This window comes from Onychomys torridus, chromosome 3 (genome assembly GCF_903995425.1).
Source record: "Onychomys torridus chromosome 3, mOncTor1.1, whole genome shotgun sequence".
Lineage (NCBI taxonomy): Eukaryota > Metazoa > Chordata > Mammalia > Rodentia > Cricetidae > Onychomys > Onychomys torridus.
Window position 1 is genome coordinate 147736315 of NC_050445.1, and position 25695 is coordinate 147762009.

The 25695-nt window shown below is 38.3% G+C and overlaps 1 protein-coding gene across 3 annotated transcripts in view; it reads left to right on the plus strand.

Annotated features, from left to right (window-relative positions):
- LOC118579450 (activating transcription factor 7 interacting protein) overlaps nucleotides 1-25695 on the plus strand; it is a 91132-nt gene that overhangs the window by 47748 nt on the left and 17689 nt on the right. For all 3 annotated transcript variants that reach the window (XM_036180733.1, XM_036180732.1, XM_036180731.1), the window contains exons 3-10: nucleotides 960-1037; nucleotides 2403-2548; nucleotides 4302-4439; nucleotides 9239-9304; nucleotides 13007-13080; nucleotides 13602-13690; nucleotides 17144-17779; nucleotides 22690-22754. In XM_036180733.1, coding sequence (XP_036036626.1) covers nucleotides 960-1037; nucleotides 2403-2548; nucleotides 4302-4439; nucleotides 9239-9304; nucleotides 13007-13080; nucleotides 13602-13690; nucleotides 17144-17779; nucleotides 22690-22754 — 1292 coding nt within the window. The remainder of the gene's footprint in view (nucleotides 1-959; nucleotides 1038-2402; nucleotides 2549-4301; nucleotides 4440-9238; nucleotides 9305-13006; nucleotides 13081-13601; nucleotides 13691-17143; nucleotides 17780-22689; nucleotides 22755-25695) is intronic.

The window sequence follows — 25695 nt, forward strand, 5'->3', positions numbered from 1 at the left end:
AAGTTGGGTTCCCAGAACCCATATGGTAGCTCACAACTACCTGCTGTAGAGATTCAGCACTTGTTTCTGGCTCTAGGGTGCCTACACGCATGTGCATGTGTACACACACATGTATGCACACGCACTTTCCTAAATCTTCCAAAAGGTCAATTTGCTCAAATCCCAAGAATGTTTGAACAAAAGTTAAAGAAATATGGGCTCTACTTCCTAGTAAGAATCTGTTAACATTTTTTCTTAACAGAGTTCTATTTAAAACTTTTGCATGCACTAATCCTTTAATCTGTTCTAAAACTCAGTGCATGTCTTAAGTGCCATGAATCTAGTAGGCAGATCTGAAAAGTGGTCATTCAGCATAGGAGATCTTTGAGTTATTTAGAATTTACAAGTATGTTAAGTATATCATCATCATTTTGATAATGTCTTAACTACTGTTTTAGTTTTACTACATTTATTTATTGTAAGGTGTGGTGTGGTGTGTGTGTGTGTGTGTGTGTGTGTGTGTGTGTGTGTGTGTGTGTAGGTCAGAGGACAACTTGGGAGTCAGCTCTCTCTGTCTACCATGTAAGACCTGGGAATTGGTTGTCAGACGTGCTGACTAGTGCCTTTAGCCTCTGAGCTACCTTGCTGGCTCTGCTTTAGTTTGAATAATTGAAAATAAAGACATCTAATCTTTATAATTGTTACTGGTAGTGGCAAATTAAGTAAAATTGTTGGCTTTGAAATGTATATATTAGTTTTTATATCGAGTTTAATATTAGGAATAAATACAATGTGAATGTGCACTTGGCCTTTAACTTCTCAGTTTGTGCTCTCATGTTCTCCAGATTTGCTGTTTTATGACTTTAATTTTGTAAAATGTTTGTTTGGTAGCTGAATGGTGACCAGAAATGTGAATTAATGAGCTGTTACTGATTTCCGCAGAAATAAATAAAGTTCCCTTTCTGCATTTGTCCTAACAGAAGTAGGAAGGAGTGAAAAGGACAGCAGAGCTGAGGAAGAGGAGCAAGTGCCTGATGGGGAGCGGCCACCTGTGAGAAGTATGCATGTACAGCGCCTGCCTCGTAGTGGGCCTTAGCCAGGACCGTCTGCCAGAGATGGCCCCAACATTTTAAATTTAAGCCACAATTCACTGATCTTGTTGATGACCAGTTCAAGTTTTTGGATGTGTTATTTCATATTTCATATGTGTGTTTAAGTTAATCATTCCACAGAGAGGAGTTAGACATACACTTTGTCTTAAAGCTGTTTTTAAGCTCAGGGCAGGAGAATTTGTCTTGCTGTTGTGAGAGATAATATATTTTTAACTATAACAGATTCCTAGGGAAGGGATACTAGAACTGATGCCCTAGATTTTGAAAAGGATAGGGCAGCTTGAAGCCAGGGGTTAATTTTGGTTTATTGTGTTTGTATTAAATAGTTGTAAAATAGAACTGCATTAAATAAATTCATAGATAGATGTGGATATATTTATCTACTGCTACAATAAAATTGAATGAATAGTTTTTGAGTTCCTCTCTACCCCTCATCTTGAACGTTATTTTACAGATCAAAGAAAATAGGTTTCATTTATGGAGCAACATTGGTATAACCATAAAAGGTTGAAATACTAGTGTTTTTTTTCCTCTTTGAAATGCTGAAAAAACAGTTAATTTTTTTTCACTATTTCATGAATGTTAACATTTGAAAATTTTTGAAGCAAAACTTTTGAATGTCTATTCTGTGCCAGTTATACTTTTATGACATTAGTTTTACTGTCTCTGTGTGTCTGAACTCTGCGAACATGTTAAGACTGTCACTGCTCAGGGTTGGATGACTAGGGAGCAGCCCAGTCAGTATGACTGCCATGCACCTGTTTCCACAGAGGAAGAAGAATTAAGTAATTCAGAATGTACATAGACAGGAGAAGTCTGTGGCATAGGATGGCCATTATATGTTGTTACGGTATTCATATGTGCTATGAAATTCAGTAGAGGGAAGATTATGGGAGAGTTCCTGTCATCTGCGTGACAAAGCTATAGAGCATTCTCTATCTTTTTTTTTTTTTTTTTTTTTTTTTTGTCGGTGCTGAGGACCAAACCCAGGGCCTCGTGCTTGCTAGGCAAGCGCTTTACCACTGAGCTAAATCCCCAACCCTAGAGCATTCTCTATCTTAATGTGAGAATTTCAAGGAAAGAATGCTCCATGTTTCAGTGTGCATTGCTTAGCAGCTTGGAGGTTCTCTTTGGCACACTGAACATGATCTCAGCTTTAAAGCTGAACATTGGATGCCTGCTGAGCTCTTTCGTCTTAAGCACAGTCACAGAGTGACCGACTGAGAGCTGCATCTGCTGACACTGTGTGTTGAGTCCTGTCACTAGAACACCGGGCTGATCAGGGCGGGGGTTTTCTTGTTGTTTTGTCAGATGAGGTTTCCAGACGGAAACGTTCTAAATCAGAAGACATGGACAATGTGCAGTCCAAACGACGGCGCTACATGGAAGAAGAATACGAGGCAGAGTTCCAGGTCAAGATTACAGCCAAAGGAGACGTTAACCAGAAGCTTCAAAAGGTGCTGGACACTATATTTCAGTGTGCCAGAGGACCACTGTCTGCAGGCTTCGAGATTTCTAGCATGATCCATTCTGTGTTTACATAGCCAGTCAGAACTTGAAGACAATGAGAAGCTATGAAGTCTGTGATTATTTTTGTTAACTTCATTTTTAAATTCATCTGACTCTGTTTGGCCACAGTATTTTTATTTTAAAACATGGTAGTGATTATTTAAATGAAAGGGAGATGTAATGTTTCTCTATTTCTTTATAGTAAAACTGAATAGTTCTTGAGCTTTTTTTTCCCTATATTGAACATTATTTTACAGTGCAGAAGAAACAAGCTTTACTTATTTTAAATATTTATAGTAGACTTTAATCTCTATAATAATCTTAATGTTATAAGTTAATATATTCTAAACATTTTTAATGTTAATATAAAGAATGATAAAGACAATGCTTTAGATACACTAGGAAAAGGGAATGTTCAGAGTAAAGATTTTTTGAAATTTTCCTCTATATCTGTTATGCTAGCATACAAATATTGAAAATAATTAATGTTACATATATTTTTCAAAATGTGAGAAAGGGAAGATCTCTCAGAGGGTAAATACCAAGTGAGTTCTCATCCACCCCACTCATATGAAAAGCCACATGTGGTAGTGTACACCTCTAATTCTACCTAGTACCCTGGGAAGCTAAGGCAGGAAGGAGACTCCTGGGTTTCAGTAAGCAGCCAGTCTAGGTAGTTGGTGAACTCTGGTTCAACCCTGTCTCAAAACAAGGTGCAGAGTGATCATGGAAAACACCTTATGTTGACCTCTGGAATCCATCGGCACATGTATGATCACATGTACCTGCTCATGCATGTACACCACACATGCACATCAACGTGTTCAAAATTCCTTTTATAGAGAGACATGAAACTCAGGTCTCCCTTCCCCCATGAGATATTAGTTCATAATAGTTTAGGCTGTAGCCCAGGTTGACTTTAATCTTGCAGGTGTCCTCCTGCCTCAACTTCTAGGTGATGTGATTACAGGTTTGAGTCACCAAATCTGGTTTTGTTTTTCAGGGCCTTAGTCATGGATTAACAAACCAAAGTTCTTCCATTAAGATACAAGGAGAAATAGAACAAATATCTATCTTCCTTTAAAAAGAAAATTAATAAGTAATAAAAGTGCGATGACTGCCCAGTTTCTTTCTCTTGTGCATATTGAGATAGTATTGCATCCAGCCCTGTTTGAATTGGAAAGGTCATGAACACCTGTGGGTCGAGGAGTTCCATCTCTAGAGCCGGTTTCTCAGGTGTGGCATATGGATATGCCAGGGTCCTGTTTGTTGTGGTTCAGATGAGGCAATAGTTGAATAAACACTTAGAAATATTTTATCAATTCTGATACTCCAATGACATTTTTACTGCATCTCACAATATTGCCAGTCTTTAATAGATAAGAAAAATTTTGAAACTGTTCTCTTTAAAAAATTTTGTTAAAGTCGGTTCAGCATAATAAGGAGGATGAGGAGAAAATGATAAAAATCTTCAAATTATTTTCAGAATTCCACTCTGGAAATGTTATCCTTTGTGTGGACTTCTGTTTTGACATAGTGGTGAGTGGTAGTAGGTAGCATTGAGTTTAGGATTTTATTCTTTAACTTAGTTAACCTTGTTTTATTCATAAATAAGTTCATATTATTGTTACTAGTTCTTAATATTTACTAGTTTTGTTTGCTGAGTTGCCCTTTTGTAACAAAGGAATTTCCCCCCCTTAGGTCATACAGTGGTTACTAGAAGAAAAATTGTGTGCTCTACAGTGTGCTGTGTTTGATAAGACTTTGGCAGAATTGAAAACACGAGTAGAAAAGATAGAATGCAACAAAAGGCATAAAGCAGTTCTTACTGAGCTACAGGTTTGTGCACCATGTTCACTTTATCTTCCATGTTTCATTGTAGAATTTATTTTCTGATTATGTAGTATCATTTTGATGTACTTGACGCTGACTACAAAATGCATTTACATTCTGTGTAAGAAGTAAAAGGTGTCTGTTAGTAGTTCTTGCTAGGGCTGCTGTAAAAACAGAACTGTACATAGCTAGATGCTTTACCAACTGAAATGTATTACTTCACAATTGGAGAATAGAAGCCCAGAATGAAGGTGCTAGCAGATAGTTCTCTCTGAGTTGTAGTACTGTGAGGAAGAATATACACCACATCTCTTCTGATGGTTGCTGACAGCTCTGAAGAGGCATCATTTCCGTTCCTGGCTTTACCTTCACATGGCATTTTCTCTGTGTGTAATTTGTGTTCAAATTTCTCAGTATTTGAAGGTACCAGTTATATAAATTAGATTAGGAGGGAACCACCTCAGTCCAATAGACTTCATATTAATTGATGATTATTATTTTTTTGTTTGTTTGTTTTTCAAGACAGGGTTTCTCTGTGTAGCTTTGCGCCTTTCCTGGAACTCACTTGGTAGCCCAGGCTGGCCTGGAACTCGAAGAGATCTGCCTGCCTCTGCCTCCGGAGTGCTAGGATTAAAGGTGTGCACCACCACCACCCAGCTTAATTGATTATTTTTACAGTGACACTTAGATACTAGTGTTGTCGACTTTATAATATGAGCTTTGGCATAATTTAGCCCACATCAGAGACTCAGTACCTAAATTGGTACTTAAAAGAAGTTTTTTTGTTTGTTTGTTTGTCACTGAAGAAAAGTTGGTATATAGCATACCATAGATGCAAAATAGTTGTGAAGGATTATTTTTCTATCAGTCTACTTTCTCTGTGGCTATTATGTTTTAATGATGTTAAATAGTGTTGGAGAGATGACTCAGTGGTTAAGAGCAGTGGCTGCTCTTGCAGAGAACCCAGGTTCAGGTCTCAGCACTCACATAATGACTCACAACTGTCTGCAACTCCAGTGGGGTTCTGATACTTTTTACTGCCCTCCTTGAGCACAAGACACATTTCATATATGATGCATGTGTATATATGCTGGTGGAGACGTTTATACACGTAATTTTTAAAAGATGTTAATTTACTAATCCATATTAAAGATATCTACTTTTTTGTATATATAATTGAGGATGATCTTGAATTTTTGGTTTCCTGCCTCCACTTACCGTTAGGATTATAAGCATACACCATCACACCTAGATTTTGTGGTGTTTGGGTTCAAACACAAGGCGTTGTTCATGCTAGATAAACACGCTACCAACTGAGCTATATCCCCAGTTGTTCTCACTCCCCACCTAAATGCTTCTTTATTCAATCAGTGGAGTTCCTCAAACAAAATGTGTAGTATATTCCCCAACAATTCTGCATTGAGAATGAAAATGGATGTATAATCATTTGCCCTTTTATTAGTATTTTTTTGTTTTGTTTTTGAAGAAAGGGTTTTTCTGTGTAGCTTTGCGCCTTTCCTGGAACTTTCTTTGGAGACCAGGCTGGCCTCGAACTCAACAGAGATCCGCCTGCCTCTGCCTCCCAAGTGCTGGGATTAAAGGCATGTGCCACCACCACCTGGCTCCTTTTTATTAGTATTATAATGTACTTCTTTATTCTAACTTTGGCTTAAGTTCTGCTTTATCAGATATGAATGTAAACTCCACCTTGGTTTCAGTTATCATTTGCTTGGAATATCATTTTCTATCCTTTCACATTAACTCTATATCTTTGTCAGTGTGATGTGTTTCTTGCAGGCAGTAATCAGTTGGATTTTTTTTTTTTTCCTGTTTTAATCTACTCAGTCAGTCTGCATCTTTGAACTGGAGAGTGAATGATTTACATTTATTACTAAGAACTTTATGCTCATTCCTGGAATTCTGTCTTCTTCCCTAATTCTGTTTTTTCATACATTCTCATGGAACTCATTTTTCCCTAAGCTTTTGTGATTGAGACTTTCTTCTTTATGTAGGATTCTCTAATTTTTTTTCTAATTTTGATTTAAGTGGTCATGGTTTGATTTAGTGTTTGTTCATCTTAGGATGACTCCCCACTCATTAGAATTTAGAGGATAACTTCTGAATATTATAAACTATTTGGTAGTAATTTGCCTGAAATACATCATTCCATGCTCTCCTGACTTTTAGGTTTTGTGTGGTAATAAAATGATGATGAGTTTGCCTTTGTAAGATGGCCCTTTACTTTTGTAGTTATCAGCATTCTTTGCTGAGTACTCTTGATCATTTATTTTAACTATAATGTACCATGAATAGTTTCTTTCTAGTCATGTCTGATTAGGGTTTTAAATACCTCCTACACTTGAACGTCTTTTTCTTTTTAAAGATGTATTTATTATATATACAGAATTCTGTCTGCATATATGCCTGCAGTCCAGAAGAGGGCACCAGATCTCATTACAGATGGTTGTAATGTACAGAGCCACCATGTGGTTGCTGGGAATTGAACTCAGGACCTCTAGAAGGGCAGCCAGTGAGTGCTCTTAACCGCTGAACCATCTCTCCAGCCCAAAATGTCATTTTCTAATTCGGAAATTTTCTGTTATAATGTGACTAAATAGATTTTCTATGCTTTTAGTTTGTATCTCAGCTCCTTCTACCTCAGGGATTATTAATTAGGACTCTTGATCAGAGTTCCTGAAAGTTGTGGTTGTGGTTCATTATTCTTATTATTTTCCTTTGTTGCTGTATGAATATAAGAATTCCTTACCTTGCTTTCAATCTCTGATATTCTTTTTTCTGACTGATAAGTCTTTGGGTGATGCATCCTGCCGAGTTTTAAATTTTTTATTGGCCTTTTAATTTGTGATAGTTTCATTATTTTTTATTATTTTCCAGAATATCTCTGTTAAATTTGAATTTGTTATCTAAATACCTAAGTTGCTTTATTTCATTTAACTTAATTGTTTTCATTGAAGTAGTTCTTTTTAAAATTATATTTTTGAATTCTTTGGCATTTCAATCATGTTATCTTTGGGTTCAGTTATTAAAGGGTCATTAACTTGTGGAGAATTCTCACATGTCTGTGTTTCTACATCTTAATGTATATATCTGTTGATTGATACTTCTTCTGGTTTCATGTTTTAGCTGGCTGCTTTCTCTTGAGGTTTCAGTCTCCTACCACTCAGAGGAGAGAGAGTATACCACAGTAACAATTAATATTAGAAAAAAACCCTAGATGTTTAAATTTTTATTACATTTATTTAGTTTGTGTGTATATGTGTGTGTGTGTGTGTGTGTGTGTGTGTGTGTGTGTGTATATATATATATATATATGCACGTGTATGTGTGTGTATGTACATACATGGTACACATGTGGAATCAGGACAGCTTACTCCCTTTCTGGTATGTGGTTCAGGGGGTTGCAAGTGCTGCCATCTTGCACAACATCCTTAAATGTAGTAATAATTACAAACAACATCTGTTTTCCTACTTAGGATAGAAGAGCAAAAACCCAGGACACATATATATGATAAACTCAGGACTTAAAAATTAAATCATAGTTAATTAGAATAGAAAAGGGAATAGGAAAAGGACAGAACAGGAAAACAAATTATGAAAGACAGGAAAAACATGTTGTGAAGGAATGAGAAGCTGCAGTGAGTGTTAAGTGTGCACACACTCGTGCATACACACACACACACACACACACACACACACACACACACACACGATGCTTGAGTTGAGCAAGAGAGAGACACACAAAGGAATACAGAACAAAACAAAAGCAAGTAGAAGACCAGTTAAAGAGAGTTTAAGAATGCTCTGATGTGTTTTCCCTGAGCTTGTCAGTTGGCAGTTCACTTGCGTTAGAAGGCAAAGTGTCACTGAACTGTTTTCTCTGTGAATTCTAAACAGATGAGATCTGAAAGGGTTGTTTGCCTTCTGAGCTCCTCTTGCCTTGAAAGGGTAATTTATAGACCCTCATCTTACCTGCTGTAGGGTCAGTAAAGCCTTTCTGAAAAACATTTAGTCACTGGGAATTCCACTTCTGTGAATGACCCTCAAGAAATATTCTGAAAGAGAAAAGTTATAAAGCCATCATTTATAGCCTTTTTTGACTATATCAATGCATTGGAAAACATTCACCTTATCCAGTAGAAAAAACATATAATCAGCCTCTATCTAGTACAGCAGTTCTCAGCCTGTGGACCATGACCCTGTTGGGGCTCACATATAATATCCTGCATATCAGGTATTTACATTACAATTCATAACAGTAGCAAAATTATAGCTATGAAGTAGCAACAAAATAATTTGGGGGGGGTCACCACAATATAAGGAACCTGTATTAAAGGGTAGCAGTGTGGGGAAGGTTGAGAACCACTGCTGTAGTAGAAAAGTGCATGTACAGATGAGTCTGTACAGTACCTAGATATCCAAGTAGTTTGTCAAGGGGTCTTTTAGGACTTTCATGTATGCCTACGTGCCTGTATGTTTTCAGTAAGAAAGTTAAATTTGATTATCACCATTTTGAAAAATAACTACAAATAAAATCTTACATATTTCAAAATATTCTGGTGGAAAGTGAATGCACCTAGTTGTGGGTAAGGGCAAGCTGGTCTATTAGTATTTACACCTGGCAGTTACTGCAGGGACTAGAGTGGATTTCCTGAAATTTTCTGTGTTTTCCAAGTGTGTATTTTATAATCAGCTTGTCTTTCCTCTGAAGAGCCTGTTATGTTTAGATTTCTCTGTATACCAGACTTTAAAGGAGTTATACCACTTGACTTTTGTTTGTTTTTTAGGCCAAGATAGCCAGATTAACCAAACGTTTTGGAGCAGCCAAAGACGATCTTAAGAAAAGACAAGAAGTAAGCATTTATGTTCTAGCCATATTCATTGTCTTAGTGTTTTACTGTTGTGAAGTGACTCCATGACCATGGCAACTTTTATAATAGAAAACATTTAATTGAGGCTGGCTTACAGTTCAGAGGGTTAGTCCATTATCATCACGGTAGGAAGCATGGCGGCACATAGGCAGACATGGTGCTGGAGAGGTATCTGAGAGTTCTACATTCAGATGGGCAGATAGCAGGAAGAGAGAATGACACTGGGCCTGGCTTGAGCATTTTAAAACCTCAAAGCGCACCCTCAGTGATACACTCCCTCTAACAAGGCCACTTCAACTAATAGTGTCACTTCCTGGTGCTCAAGCATTCAAATCTTTGAGCCTATGGGGGACATTCTTATTATTCAAATTACCACATTTCATTCTTTGTCCCCCATAGGCTTATAGCCATATCATAATGCAATACATTCAGTCCAACTTCAAAAGTCCCCATAGTCTATTCAAATGTCCAAAGTTCAAAATCTCTTCTGAAACTCAAGGCAATCTCTTAAGTGTAACCCTCTATAAAATCAAAATAAAAAACCAGATCACAGCTGGGTGGTGGTGGCGTAACGCCTGTAATCCCAGCACTTGGGAGGCAGAGGCAGGTGGATCTCTGTGAGTTCGAGGCCAGCTTGGTCTACAAAGCGAGTTTCAGGACAGCCTCCAAAGCTACAGAGAAACCCTGTCTCCAAAAAAAAAAAAAAAAAACCAGATCACATACTTCCAACAAGCAATGGCATAGGATATACATTACTATTCCAAAAGGGAGTAAAGGGGAACATAGTAACGAAATACTGAGCCAAAGCTGGAATAAAAACCAGTTGGGCAAACTCCAGACTCTGCATCTCTATGTCTGATACCAAAATGCTCTTCAGATCTCCAGCTCTTCTCAGCTTTGTTGACTGCACACACAGGCTGGTTCACTTCCTGTTGTAGCTCTCCTTAGCAGGTATCCCATGACTGCCATCTCCAACATCTTGGGGTCTTCAAGGCAATCCAGGCTTCACCTCCACAGCTTCGTGCACTGTCCTCTGTGGGCCTCCTCTATGCAGGGACACCCATGCCACCTCCCTGGCCTCAGTGGCTTTCCTTAGGTGCAGAGGGAGATTCCACAACTTCTTCCTTACATCCAGAAGCCAGAATTATGTGGCCAAAGCTGCCAAGTTCTGCCACTTGCTAGGGCTGGTACATGTACCTGTTATTCAAATATATTTCCACCAGCTTTCTGTTTTCAATTGTTTTCTTCACTGAATAAGTTTAGATGTCCTGAAACTTGCTCTGTAGATCAAGCTAGCCTCAAACTCAGAGATCTGACTGCCTCTCCCTCCTGAGTGCTAAGGAGAAGGGCATGTATCACCACACCCAATCCTAAGCTTTTCTTTAATTCCTTTTCACAAATTGGAAGTTTAGCTGGGTGGGGTCTTACCCTGAGGTTTTCACTCTTTATTTCATCTTGTATCAAGCTTTAAAACAATCTGTTTATCTATGAGCATAAGACTTTATTATACTTTCTGATGGCCCCTTTCTCCTCAGACTTTTTCTTATTCGGCCATTATAGATCTGTATAAGACTGTTCACTAATAATCATGCAACACAGTCAAGACTAGGCTGTTTTGAAATCTCCTCTGCTATTGCCATTAGTCGAAAAATCTTCAGTTTAACCTCAAGCACATTTTTTGGACAAGGGCAAAAAGCAGCCACATTCTTTGCTGAGTTATCACAGAATAGCGATTTGTCGGCCACTTACTAATTTTATTCATCTCTGAAACTTCTTGAGCCCAGCTTTCATAATCCGTATTGCTCTCAGCACCACTGTCTTTCACCTTTCTGCTAGGATGGCCCATTCAGCCCCCACTTAAAGTGCTACTGCTTTTCCAATTTAAAGTTCCAAAGTCCACACTCTGCCAACAAGGAACATGGTCAGGCCTACACAACAACAGTACCCCAGTCCCTGGTACCAATTTCTTAGTTAGGGTTTCTAATTGGGGCTGTCTTAACACTTTCAGAGGTTCCATTATTATCATGATAAAAGGCATGGTGGCACACAGGCAGACATGGACTGGAGAGACAGCTGAGAGTTCTACATCTGGATTGTCAGGCAGCAGGGAGAGAGTGAGACACTGTCCTGGCTTGAGCTTCTGAAACCTCAAAGCCTACCCCCAGTTACACACTTCCTCCAAAGGCCATGCCTCCTAACAGTACTATTCCCTGTTGACCAAGCATTCAAATCTAGGAGCCAGTGGGGACAATTCTTACTCAAAACACTATATTCAGTTACCTGTGTAGTTTTAGGAGATGCTGACTAACATTTCCTTTATCATAACTGTGAAATTCGTTTTCTTCCACAAATTCGTGTAGGTTTTTGAACTGAACCTTTAAACTAATTATTTCTCTTCAGTATTCTTAAATATCAGCATTTCTGTTCATCTCTTTGGGGTTTCAGAATTATTGAAACTTTGTTTTCTGTCTTTAAAATTCTGTTTTTAAAGGCTGGGCATATAGCTTGGTTGGTAGTGTGCCTACCTAGCATGGGAAGCACTGGATTGCATCCCAGACCACATGGGACAGGGCGTGGTGCTGTATACCGGTGATCCCAGTACTAGAGAGAAGGGAGGGAAGCATAAGGCTGTAAACTTGGCTTATAGAGAGTTTTATGCCAGCCTAGACTACATAAAACTGCTTCACAAAACAAAGGTTATGTTTTGGAGATTAGTCTTACCTTGTTTATTTATTTAGGACATTCTTACTAGTGTCTTAGTTTAGTTTATATTTTCCCTTAAAACATTTTAGTCTTCTGTGTCTTCTTGTATTCCATTTTCTCTTCTCTTTTTCCCCATATAGTCATTCATTCATTGTCCTGTTACTATAGAAAGTAAGAGAGCTTTAGATTTCATATATTGTCAAGAAAATGAAGAAAAAGCATCTGAAACTAGTGGGTCACAAATGAATCACAAAGTTGCTGCCCCCAGACCTTGTTCTAGACTGACAAGCGAAGCCTTTGTGTGACTGAAGAACATTATCAATGTTGTTACCTTAACAGTATATTTTACTATTTTGTTTTATTTAAAATGTTGGGTGAAGTAGTTATTTAATGTTATTTTAAAGAAACAAGAAGCTCTGTAAAGTGATCAGGAGATAAAGAAGTTGCAGCAATGTTCCTAGCTGTGAACATGCACACAGTCTAGAGCCTTTCATCACTGCAATGAATAGCATTGCTCCAATCCTCCCTTAAATAAGAGAATGCACTGATGAGCTTGCTGCCCAGCCAGGGCTGCTGCTTACTGCACTGAGGTCCTTGCCTTACACACATAGAGCGTTTCCAGATGACCACAGAGCCCTATGTAGTATTCTGAGAAACATTCAAGAAAATTGCCAGCTCCTAAAGAGAAGTAAATTGTGTAGTACTAGCTACTAAGATAGAGGGAACACCATCTGAAAGAAAAAGTGACCAAGGTTACCATCTGGAGATGGACAGTATGAGAGAACTTGAGGTTTATGGAGAAAAACTTCTACAAGAAAATAGGAAAAGACAAAGTATTGATATGTGATCCTGCAGTGTTTTTCTATTTTATTAGTTAAATACTAGATCAAATATTGAAAAAGTACTTGAATGTCTTTTTTTTTTTTAAAAATTCCTATATATTGGGTTTTATTTTTTACTTTGGTATTTCCCCTTTTTCAGAGCCCTCCAAACCCACCTATATCACCAGGAAAGCCTGCCAGTGATGTCAGCAGCAATAACAATGTGACCTACAGGTATGACCGCAGTCTGTTCATTGTGTATAACTTAGAAAGCAAGGTTCTGCTTAGTCTTGGCATGAAACTGTAACTACCCGTGCATCAAGTCATAGCTGCTTTTCTACTTTCCCTTTATATTATGTGTTGTTTTTGCTAATTTATTAGAATGTTTTCTTTTGTTAAGACGTTTTTCTTTCCTTTTGCAGTGTTGAGGATTAAATCTAGGGGCCAGCCCTCCCCCAAACCCTACATATTTCTTTAAGAACATGTCATTAATAATTTTTAGCAACTGAGAACTGCTTTGGTTAGTGATGAGGATGTGCCTTTATTTAGGTACTTTCTAACAGTGGATACAGACAGGAACTCTGCTGCAGTGTTATCTGACATGGCAGAAGTCTGTGAACCAAGTGTGGCTTCAGGCATAGAGTGCAAACCTCAGATCTTACCCTTGCCCACCATGGACCACTGTTTTTCCTGTGCTTTGGTGGGTTCCCCATAGGGTGGCATTGCCATTGACTGTCTGTGTATATGTTTCATAGAAATGCAGGCACAGTACGACAGATGCTGGAGTCCAAAAGAAATGTTAGCGAGGGTCCACCACCATCCTTTCCAACTCCTGTGAATACAGGTAACTTTTTTTTCTAAATACCAAAAATACATTTTCTTGGTTCTCTTACTCTTTTGTGGTTAGAATGGGTTAGAAAACAGGACACTTTGTTATAAATATGAATATATTTCAAAAAAAATTTCAGGATGAAATATAAGTATGCATGAAAAGATAGACATTGAAATTCCCAGTATAGTACTTCTCGCCTTTCTTTTCTCTAGGCCCTTTACAGTCTCAGGAAATTGCTAAGAACTCCAGAGAATTTTTGAGTTAAACTAATTGGTACTATCAATTGAGTTAAAATAAAAATTTAAGAACTTTTGTTTCCTTAAAATTAATAATAACCCCAGAGGCCAGCCTGGTCTACATAGTGAATTCTAAGACAGCCAGGCCTCCATAGTGAACCCTTGTCTTGAGTAAACAAAAACCCCACAGAAATAAATTACAATAATCTTGTAATATGCACACAAAAACTTTTTTAAAATAGAAAATAACTGTATTGTTAAAAAATAATCAGTGAAATGGTAGAGATCTGACTCTCATTTCCAGAACCCCCACTAAACAAACAAACAAACAAACAAACAAAGGCAGCCACCACACTTGGCTGTCCCAGTGCGAGAAAGGGACAGGTTCTGGCCAGCCAGCCTGCATGGGGAGCTCCAGGCTAGGAAGTGACCCTGTCTCAGCCAAGGGACAAAAGGGAGGTGGAGAGTGGCTGTCACCAAGATGCAGAAGGTTGTGTGTGAAGTTGGTGCCAGGGATCAAATAGAAAATAACTAAAGAGAAAGGTGAATGCCCCCAAGCAACGACTCTGGAGCTGTCCTCTGACCTCCCCATGTTCATATACACATGTGAGCATCCGTGGACATAGACTTTACCAGTGGGACGTGCTGCCTTTTCCGTATTTCCTGGTTAAGACGGTAAGCAGCTAATGGTGGCTGGATTCTAGTTCTGTACCTGCTTTCAATCTCTTCCAGTCTGCTGACTTCATCTAGGAAAGAAATGTAGCCTCACCCAGACAGATGGGAACGGGCTAGGTAGCTGGATGCTCCCCTCTGATGGTGGTTTCTGTGGAGCTAGTGCAGAGCAATGCCAGAAATCACATGCTGTTCTTACTGTTGTTCTAAGTCACTCTTTCAAGAAACTGACTCTTGTGCAGGCCTGTAATTCCAGAACTCGACAGGCTATGGCCACTAGATCATAATTCAAGGCCAGCATATGATTTTGCTGGAGGATAGGGCATAATAGAAATGGTAGTTTTTATTACTTCTTTATGGACATTTTAAAGTAAAATTTACTTTTTAAAAATACTATAACTCGGGAGGCAGAGGCAGGCGGTGGATCTCTGAGTTCAAAGCCAGCCTAGTCTACAAAGTGAGTTCCAGGAAAGTTGCAAAGCTACACAGAGAAACCTTGTCTCAAAAACCCATATAATATATATATTATATAGTAAGCATTTGTTAGTGAAGGTTTAGTGTGACAGGAGTATTTGGTACCTCTGTACTGCCTTGGATTCTGTAGTTTTCTCCTTATCACAGTCTCATTTCCCATTGCTTGTTACCACTACAAGTATTACATGGAACATTTCATTAATAATTCATGCCTTTTTCTGTGATAATTATTTTATTATAAGGCATTATTTTTTAACTATGCCTAATTTCCAAATTAAACTTTACTGTAAAGATAGTTGTACGATCATGTGCCACATAATAACATTTCAATGAATTGTGAATGTATTTAAAACGGTTATCTGGTGAGATCATAATGGAGTTGAGAAATTCTTATCAGCTGCTGGGGCCATAGCTGTTTTACTATTGTAGCTTACTATGTTACTCCCAAGTGTGTTATGTTCATGGGAACAGAGATCCAGCATTGTGAGCTATAACTAATGTGTAGGATACCTAATGACAACTATTTACTGCTTTATTACTATTACCAATAGTTTACTGTAAACTGATATGCCATTTTATGCTTGTAGCAGCTGCATATATTTCATATTTACTGTCTCTTGACCCATTGAATGATTGATGTATTCCAGCTAGATTCGTACAGTCTTGTGATCATACAGCATTAGAATTACGTAATGACACATTTCTCAAAACATACCCATGTTGTTGAAGGTTACATGGCTACTTGGAAAAGACCTAGTGTGTGTAAGGTTCTCTATTCTCTGCTTTATGTATCACTGGGACTCTTAGGATGTAATATTTACAGGTAGGGACCTGCTGAACTAAACCAACAGGCATTCACCTTTTGTCCACATAGTATAAAAGTCAAATGTCTCATTACTATTATGAAGATAGTTTTGGCATTGTAAACTCCATGCAAGGTTCCCAGGAAACTGTAGGTATCCCTCTGCACTCACTGAGAATTAGTAGTCTGATGTACCTATGATTTTGGAAAGACTAGATAGCTGAGTAGTCAGTGAAGTATATTTTAAACCTGTTCCAATGAGACTAAACCTAAGTAGTTGAGTTGTCAGCTACTGTAAATCTCTATGGTCAGTGCTTACTCTTTTCCCTCTTTGGTATGTGTTCTATTTCTTAATTCATCTCTATTTTTCACTAAGTGCTTTCCTCTCTATCAATAGTATTTATATGCTCTTCTTGAAGGGATTCTCCTCCCAGAGTGAGTTCTTTCCCAAAGAACTCAGTAAGACTATCAGGTTTCCTCTGGTTCCAGTGGTAAAATACAGCCATCAGCTGTAGGTGGAAGTTTTCTCCAGGTCCCATCAAGCCCATGCAGCCCCATGGCCCGCTTATAAAATAATCACTCAGAGGCTTATATTAATTATGACTGCTTGGCCATTAGCTCAAGCTTATTACTGACTAGCTCTTACACTTAAATTAACCCATAATTCTCATCTATATTTAGCCATATGGCTTGGTACCTTTTTTCAGTTCTGCCTTGTCATCTTGCTTCCTCTGTATCTGGCTGGCGACTCCTCACTCAGCCCTTCCTCTTCCCAGAATTCTCCTTGTCTGTTTATCCTGCCTATACTTCCTGGCTGGCTATTGGCCAATCAGCGTTTTATTTATCAACCAATTAGAGCAACTGATATTCACAACATACAGAATGATATCCCACAGCAATCAGGTTCACTCACTAATGGGCAGTTCTTTCCACATTTCTTACTTGCTTTGAATAGAATGAGGTTTAAAAAATATCTGCATATTTTTACTTAGTTTTCAGTATTTTTTGTTTTTCCAGTTCCTCTGAAGTGAATGTTGTAATTTTCAAGATCTGTTTTGATACTGAGATAGCAATCTTGTATATTAATATCAAATCATGTGGCATTTCATGAAGACACCAAGTGTACACACAAAAGTGCTTGTAAACATTTCAGTGTTTTCAAACTTAAATCTGGAAATTTTTTTGTGGTAGTTCTGTATATAAAATATTGAACTTGTGATTTGGTTTTCGCTGATAAATTAAGGTAGCTATCTAGCCTGAGACTTGTGTTTTTCTCTTTAGTGTCTTCAGCCAGTCTCGTCACTGCTCCAGCAGCTGTCAGTAGTCAGCCTAAACTGCAGACTTCAGCGACCTCAGGTTCTCTGCCGGCAGCACCTCTTCTTCCTGCTCCCAGCACAGCCACAGTAGTTGCCACTACTCAGGTGCCTAGTGGAAACCCTCAGCCTACAATCTCGCTGCAGCCCTTGCCAGTGATTCTGCATGTTCCCGTTGCCGTAAGCTCTCAGCCTCAGCTCCTACAAAGCCATCCAGGGACTATAATGACGAATCAACCATCTGGCAGCGTTGAATTCATATCTGTGCAAAGCCCACCAACAGTGAGTGGACTTACCAAAAATCCAGTGTCCTTGCCACCCATGCCAAACCCCACTAAACCAAACATCCCGTCAGTGCCCAGTCCTAGTGTTCAGAGGAACTCTTCCACCACTGCTGCGCCCTTGGGGACGACACTTGCTGTACAGGCTGTTCCAACGGCACATTCTATTGTGCAAGCCACAAGGACTTCTTTACCCACAGTAGGCCCATCTGGACTCTATAGCTCATCAAACAACCGAGGCCCAATACAGATGAAAATCCCAATATCTGCTTTTAGCACTTCATCTTCTGCAGAACAAAATAGCTCTGCCACCCCAAGAACCGGTAAGTTGGTTTGCTTTATTAACAGAAACAAAAACACATTAATGGCCTTTCAGTGATTAAGCTCTTTCTAGCATTATTGGAAAAATGGGGTAAACAGGTTTTGTAACAAGCGTTATACATTATATAGTTTTTATAATTGATCAGGTGGACCAGGACAATTGAGTAAATACATTTTAAGTGTCTAATTTTAGAAGTTTATTTCAAGAGATAATTAAAAACCATTTATCACCAGAAACTGGTGGCGCATGTCTTTAATCCCAGCACTTGGGAGGAAGACTCAGGTGGATCTCTGAGTTCAGGGCTAGCCTGGGCTACAGAGAGAGCTCCAGGGCAACCAAGGCCACACAGTGAAACCCTGTCTCAAAAAAACATAACAAAAACCATCAACCAAAAAACCCATATTCTTTGAACATGCCTAATTTCAGAGATGCCATAAATGATACCCATAATTTAAGCTGGAATCAAATGGCAAATTTATGCTGAAAATGAAAATTGATGTTAAATTATATACCCATATTGTTATAAATTATTAGGTCATATAACTAAAACTTGCCAGGTCTTATATTTATATACATATATTTACTTGATAAAATATGTGCTATATAACTAAATTACATTTGTACATATTTGTTGTAGTTCATTATATCCTTAATGGATTTTAAGTAAATATTTCTTGTTTATAATGAAGTACTGCCCTTTAGGGCTCAAATTGTACATAATTCCTTCAAGAAATAATTGGTGCTTGTAATATTCTAATGTTCTGTGGCACATAGAAACATTTAAGATAGAAAAGGACATTTAAGATAGTCCTTTTCTCACTAACTATAGATTAGATATATAGTCTAGCCATTAACTACATAGTTCTAAATGTAATAAATATTAAAGTAGGCTGTTCGGCCGGGCGGTGATAGCGAACGCCTTTAATCCCAGCATGTGGGAGGAAGAGGCAGGTGGATCTTTGTGAGTTCAAGGCCAGCCTGGGGTACAGAGCGAGTTCTAGGACAGGCTCCAAAACTACACGGAGAAACCCTGTCTCGAACAAACAAAAACAACAACAACAAAAAGTAGGCTGTTTGATAAGATGTAAAAGCAGGTGAGAGTCCTTGAAAGGTATGAGCCATAGAACAGGAAATGGGGGAAATAAAACATTACATAATTCTTTAGTGTGTGGAGGAGTATGGCAACCATGAATATTGACTGCAATGTGGAAAATGGTTTGAATAAAATTAGGGTGTTGGAACTTGAGATCTGGGTCCTCTGCAGGAATAGTTTGCTGTGCTCTTAACCATTGATCCAGCTCCTGGTTGGGCCTTGTAAAACATTAAATGTTAGTTTGATTCAGTGAGATAGATATTAAGGGGTGGTTGATTTGTAAGTGAGTTATGTAGTTGTATAGAATTTACTAAACATCTTTCATTCCAAAATACGGGAAGACTAGATTTTTAATAACACTAAGAAGTTACTCCTTCACCCATAATTTCCTTGGAGTCTCTGCATGCTTTCTGCCTCCCACCTGTACTCATACAGTTGTCCAGACCTACAGTAGGATACTGCCAGTCTGGACCGGAAACGGACCTTGAGGGCTCTAGTAAGACTGCAGGAGAGAGAGAGGGCTCAGCACTTAAGAGCACTTGCTGCTTTTGCAGAGGACCTGCGCTCAGTTTCCAGCATCCACACTGCAAAATTAATGGCCTGCAATTCCAGCTCCAGAAGATTGACACCCTCTTACAGCGTTCAGAGGCACCTGCATACTCATAAACGTACTGGCGTTCAAGACAGACAGACAGACAGACAGACAGACAGACACACACACACACACACACACACACACACACAAATACAAATACAAATGCTTGTTAAAAATGACCCACTGATGTTAGATAACATAATCCATCAAGCAGGTAACAAAATAAATGTGTATCCTACATGATAGAACGATTTTAGGCCATACTTTGATTTCTCATCTTGGTTAATTTTGTTAATTGACGGATGGTTTCTAACTTCCTATTTTGAGAAGTAGCTCAGGTAGATAGTAGAACGGGAAAATGCACTGAGACTGAAAAATGCTGCATTAAAAATTGAGGGAATTTGCTGAACAGTGGTGTCGCACGTTTTTAATCCCAGCACTCGGGAGGCAGAGGCAGACAGATCTCTGTAAGTTTGAGCCCAGCCTATTCTACAGGGTAAGTTCCAGGACAGCTAGGGCTGTTACATGGAGAAAACTTGTCTCAAGAAAATAAAACAAAAAACAAACAAATATTTGAAGAAATTTTTAGCCTGTAAAAAGTTAAAAGGACAGGGCATATTGAAAATCTAGATAAAGGAATATTGTTACAGTTTTATGAATAATTACCTTACCCTGAGACAGTTATGCTAACAATAGAATCATTCTGGATAACAAAACAGCATATGCATACATACACATATATATGCACACACATAAACACACATACGTACATACTATAGATATGAGGTATAGCATTGAATCTACTCTGAAAAAAAGATATAGAAATAATAGGATAAATGGGTAGATTAGCAAATCTACTCTAAAAAGAAAAAAGAGAAGATATAGAAATGATAAGATAAAAGGTAGATTTTTTTGAATTTACTCAGAAAAGAAAAAAGAGAATATGGATATAATAAAAAGGTAGATCATTGAATCTACTTTTAAAAAGGAACTACTTGTTTTAAATATTTTACATTGGATTGGATTTTTACAGGATAAATAATGAAATTTTTTGTCTGAATTTGTTAAATGTTAATGGACTGGACATTGTTAATTTATACAATGGTGTTTTTTGTCTGAATCTGTCAAATATTAATGGACCAGACATTGTTAATGTAATTCTTAACTATATATTGTATATACTTTATCTTACCTTAGTTATAAGCTTCCTTTATTATTTAGACAAAAAAGGGGAAATGTGGTGATATTGTGCCCCCCCCAATATACTGTGCACCCTAATAAACTTATCTGGGGTCAGAGAATAGAACAGCCACTGGATATAGAGGCCAGAAAATGGTGGCACTCACACCTTTCTTTAATCCTAGTATTCTGGAGGCAGAGATCCATCTGGATCTCTCTGAGCTCAAAGCTACACTGGAAACAGCCAGGCATGGTGACACACACATCTTTAATCCCAGGAAGTGGTGGCAGGAAGCAGAAAGGTATATAAGGCAGAGGACCAGGAACATCTTTACGCTTTTAGGCTTTTATCAGCAGTTCAGCTGAGATCCATTCAGATGAGGTCTCAGAGGCTTCAGTTTGAGGAAACAAGATCAGCTGAGAAGTTGGCAAGGTTAGGTTGGATGTGGCTTGTTCTGTTTTTCTGATATTTCAGTGTTCACCCCAATACCTGGCTCTGGGTCTGTTTTTATTTAATAAGACCTTTTAAGATTCATGCTACAACATACATTTAGTGTGTATGTAAAAAAACAAAATCTTATGTTTTGGTAATAGTACCTGTGTATATTAATTCTTTAGCATGTAAGACAAGTAACCTAGGACTCGTTTTATGATAAAAGTCTTTCAGGAAGTGTGTGTGTGTGTGTGTGTGTGTGTGTGTGTGTGTGTGTGTGTGTGAGTGTTTATATATTTTCAGTATTTATATATTTTTGTTTTTAAGACAGAGTCTTATGTAGTTCTGTCAGGCCTAGAACTTGCTATGTAGAGTCTGTAGGCCTAGAACTTACTCTGTCTCAGAGCTCTGCCTGCTTCTGCTTCCCAAGTGCTGGAATTAAAGGCATCCTGCCAATTTAAAAATATTTTTTAAAAAGTAAGTTTATATTAATATGTTACTTCCAGAAATAAAATTGAAGGAAGGTTGGAAAAAATCATGAAGACTTGCTTTTTAGTTTCCTGCCCTTGGATTTTAACATGTGGGTGTTTATCTTATTTGATTCTTTAAGTGTAGAATTCTATATGTAAGGTAGACAGTTTTATCAGTTCTTAAGTATAAATGGCCTTCTCTGTGTATGAGGGTTTGAAAAGAACAAGAATACCATATTTTGGCCAAGAAGTTATCTCCAGAAAAAGGATGGGATGTTTTGACATAAGAACACTATTGATAATGCGACTAATTATTATTAAAGAATGAAAGTGAATCACTTCAATGGATGTAAAAGATATTTTATAAAATCTTACAGTTTCTCTTCTGTCTATTAGAAACTGGGCAGGAATGCTTGCTTTTCAGTTTTCATGTATATAACAATTTTCCTACAGAAACTTTCCCATGATACAGAAAAGTCATCTGGGTGGGTCCATGACTCAGTGAACTGCCTCAAGTGTGAGACCCCAGTTCAGGGCCTGGCCTGGTGGCAGAATCTAAGCCCAGCATAGAAGTGCAGATGCAGGCAGATTCCTGGAGCTCCTTGTCCAACCAGCCTGGCCGAATCCATGAACTCCAGGTTCACCAAAAGGCTTCCTAAAAGAATAAGGTGGCGGGTGATGAGGGAGACAGATGATGTCACCCTCTGGCCTCCAGACACAGCCATGAACACATGCATACCTGCACAAAGCACACAAAAGAAAAGTAGTCTACTTGAACTGATAGATGTTTCTCATGGTTATTGTAACCTTCTGTAATGAATTTATTATGAACATTTTTTTTAATCTAAAATTTTCCCCCAAAGAGTTCCACGTCTTGTGAAAGAATGGTGTTTCACTTAAGTGTTTTCTCATCTTGGAACATTCATGTTGTACAAATGTTAAATTACATTTCTCAGGTATTCTTTAGGATAGTTTAAGTTGCTGGGTAATGAGTATATAAAGCTTTAAAATTTATAATGTGAAGTTGCCTTCTGATCTGTGAGAGAAACCATTTGTAACATGCTGACAAAAATAAAATAGTTGCACCCTGACCTTTTACATATTATACATATGTTAATTTTTTTTTTTTTTTAATTCTCAGAAAACCAGACAAACAAAACAGTAGATTCTTCTGTTAATAAGAAAGTGGCAGATAGCACATCACAGGTAAGATTGTTCCCCTTCCCCTCAGAGTCAAGTTAGGATCAACAGAAATTATGGTTTTCCTTACATCAGTAATTGTAGGGTTTTGTTGTTATTTTATTTTTTTGAGACAGGATCTTACGTAGCCCAGGCTAGTCTCATACTCATTGAATATAAGTTTTCTGTTTCTTTTTCTTTTCTTAGGGAGAGCTTTGTTGTAGCTAAAAGTTTTAGTTTAGAAGATTTTAATGAAATCATCAGCATTTGGATGAACTGTTCAGTGTTGCAATGACTTGCTGCTCCTCTACACATGCATTTCCTGTTTGTAGTCAACATTTTCTGTCCATTGCTGATTTTCAGTAGTGTCATTGTGATTCACAGAGGAGTCATTTCTTAAGTGTTCTGCTTGATGTTCATTGAAACTTGGGAATTTGTAAATGGTTTTGTTTTCTTCAGGTTTTTTGCGGGGGAGGAGTCATTATTTCTTCACGTACTCAGCTTTCTTCTCCTTTACTTAAAGGAATCTCACTACATTGACCTATTTGCAGTGTAACAGTGTACACATGGAGATTAGATGACAACTAATAGGGTCACTTCTCTGACATCTAGTCTAGCTAGGTCCTGGGGTTGAACTCAAGTCCCCAGGCTTGGCAGGCGGCAAGAGCCTTTACCTGCTGAGCCATTGCACTGGCCCTCAGTCAGAGTTCTGTCAGGCAGCATTGCTAAGTCCTTGTCTTTTATTCTCTAGTCCATGGGCAGGAAAAATTCTATTGATGGGTTATCAATTTCACTGAGTTCATCCACATCTTAGACATTGTCTTGGAGCCCAGCCAGAGGATTTTTAATGTAATATTTGATAGTTATTCTTTGAGAATTTTATATACGTATACAATGTATTTTGATCACATTTACTCCCAGTTCCCCCCTAAGTCCCCCTTGAACACATCTATTCCCAATTTCATGTCCTTCCCAAATAATCCAAAGTCCAGTCAGTGTTGTGCATATGTGCATGGAGGAGGGATAACCTACCAGTGGCCACACCTTCTTCCAGTAGCCATCAACTGCTACTAATGCCTTAGCTAGGGTGGGGCTCAGGAGCCCCTTCTTTAGCTGTGCTTGAATTTGACTGGCTTAGGGGTTCTGGTGTAGGTAGTCACAGCTACCGGCAGGCCATTACTGCTGTTACTGTGTCCTGTCCAGAAGACAGCATTTTACTGTACTCCCACATCCTTCGACTCTTACGTTGTTTCCAGTTACTATTCCACTATGTGTACTCATCCTTGCATGGGGGGGGGTGGTGGCTTGTTTTTGTGGATTGTTCCTTTTATGGCTGAGCACACACAGTCTTAGCCAGCTTTGTATTAACAGCCGCACACTGCAAAAAGAAGTTTCCCTCACCAAGGTCAAGAGCTGTAAAAATCCATGGCTGTAAACATAAATATTTAAAGGACAGTTTGACAGTTTAGCAAACAGCAATAATAACCCCCCTTCCCCCCACCACCATAATTTGACTAGATTTATAATACCAGTCACACATTGCCTTCTGTGGAGCAGGCTTCAAATCTGATTGGAAAATAGATAATTGCATCCATAGCATAACATTACTACTGTTGTACCAGTGGGAATGTCACATGTCTTGCCTGGAAGATCAGTATTGTGCCATGCAGGGACCAGTACTGGGTAAGACCATTGATATCTTTCCTCTCCCAGTGGTCTGCATAATGCCTGCCAACACTGTGAAAGACAACATTAAGGAAGTTTTCCAGTCAGTTCCAGATTGATTTCTCCATGTGCTGCAACCAAAGTGTGTGGTGTCTTCAGCATGTGCTCTTGCCATGTAGTTATGGTGGACAAAGGAGATCAGTGGTATAATGATAGTCTGTGTGGTTCTGGGGGCCTCCATGACTAATCACCATGCATGACTGACCCAAACCCATGTCTCCTGGAAGTGACATTGTCCACCCATGCAGCAAACATCCGTTCAAATTCCCTTGGCTTTATAATTTTAAATTATCTTCAAAGTAGTGATTTTCTGTAAGGCTTTTCCATATATCCTTAGTTTTGTTGAACCTGCTCTCTACTCTTCCCTGATCTCCCCAACCCCATCCTTGCTTCAACTAATTTAAAAAAAAAATAGATTTAAGCTATTTTTATTTATTTTATTGGGGAGGGTTCGTTTTGAGACAGGTCTCACTATGTAGCTCAGGCTGGCTTCACACTCACAGAGATCTGCCTGCTTGGGCCTCCTGAGTGCTGGGGGTGTGTGCCACCACACCAGGCCCTCCCAGCTAATTAAAAAAATATTTTTAATTTAGTTATGTGAGCATGTGTATATCTGTGTATAAGGTACTTAGAATGTGTCAGATCCCCTGGAGCTGGAGTTTTAGGCAGTTATGAGCTGCCTGGTGTGCTGATAGCTACACTCAGGTCTTTGCAGGAATATTGTGCTTCTTAACCACTCAGCCATCCTCTCTAGCACATGCAGTTACTTACTGATAATCATTTTCAGCCCTGTTCTTTCCTTTTTTCCCTTTCTTTCAAGTTTTTCTTATTTATTCAGTCGTTAGTATCATATTGTCAACAGTTGCTTGCATTCATAATATCTAGAATATCTGACTAAAATCTGGTTTTGTTGATTTATTTTTTAAATCTACTTTATTGTCTATTTTTCTTTTTTCCTCCTCCATGTTTTGTATTACCTGTGGTTCATAGTTTCAAAATTTGGTGGATTTTGAAAACTGGACCTTGTAAATAATGTGTGATAGTAATAAATGACATTGAATTATTTGAAGGCTAGAAACTTAATTTTGAATTAAGCCAATTTGTGGTGTTCGTAAATATATAAATGTCTATGAAATTATTGTAGAAAGAGTTTTATAAGATCTAAAATTACTATGTTTGGATTGGGACTGGATTTTCTAAAGTCAGGGAATTCCTTTCTTTCTTAACTTTTTTTTAAATTATA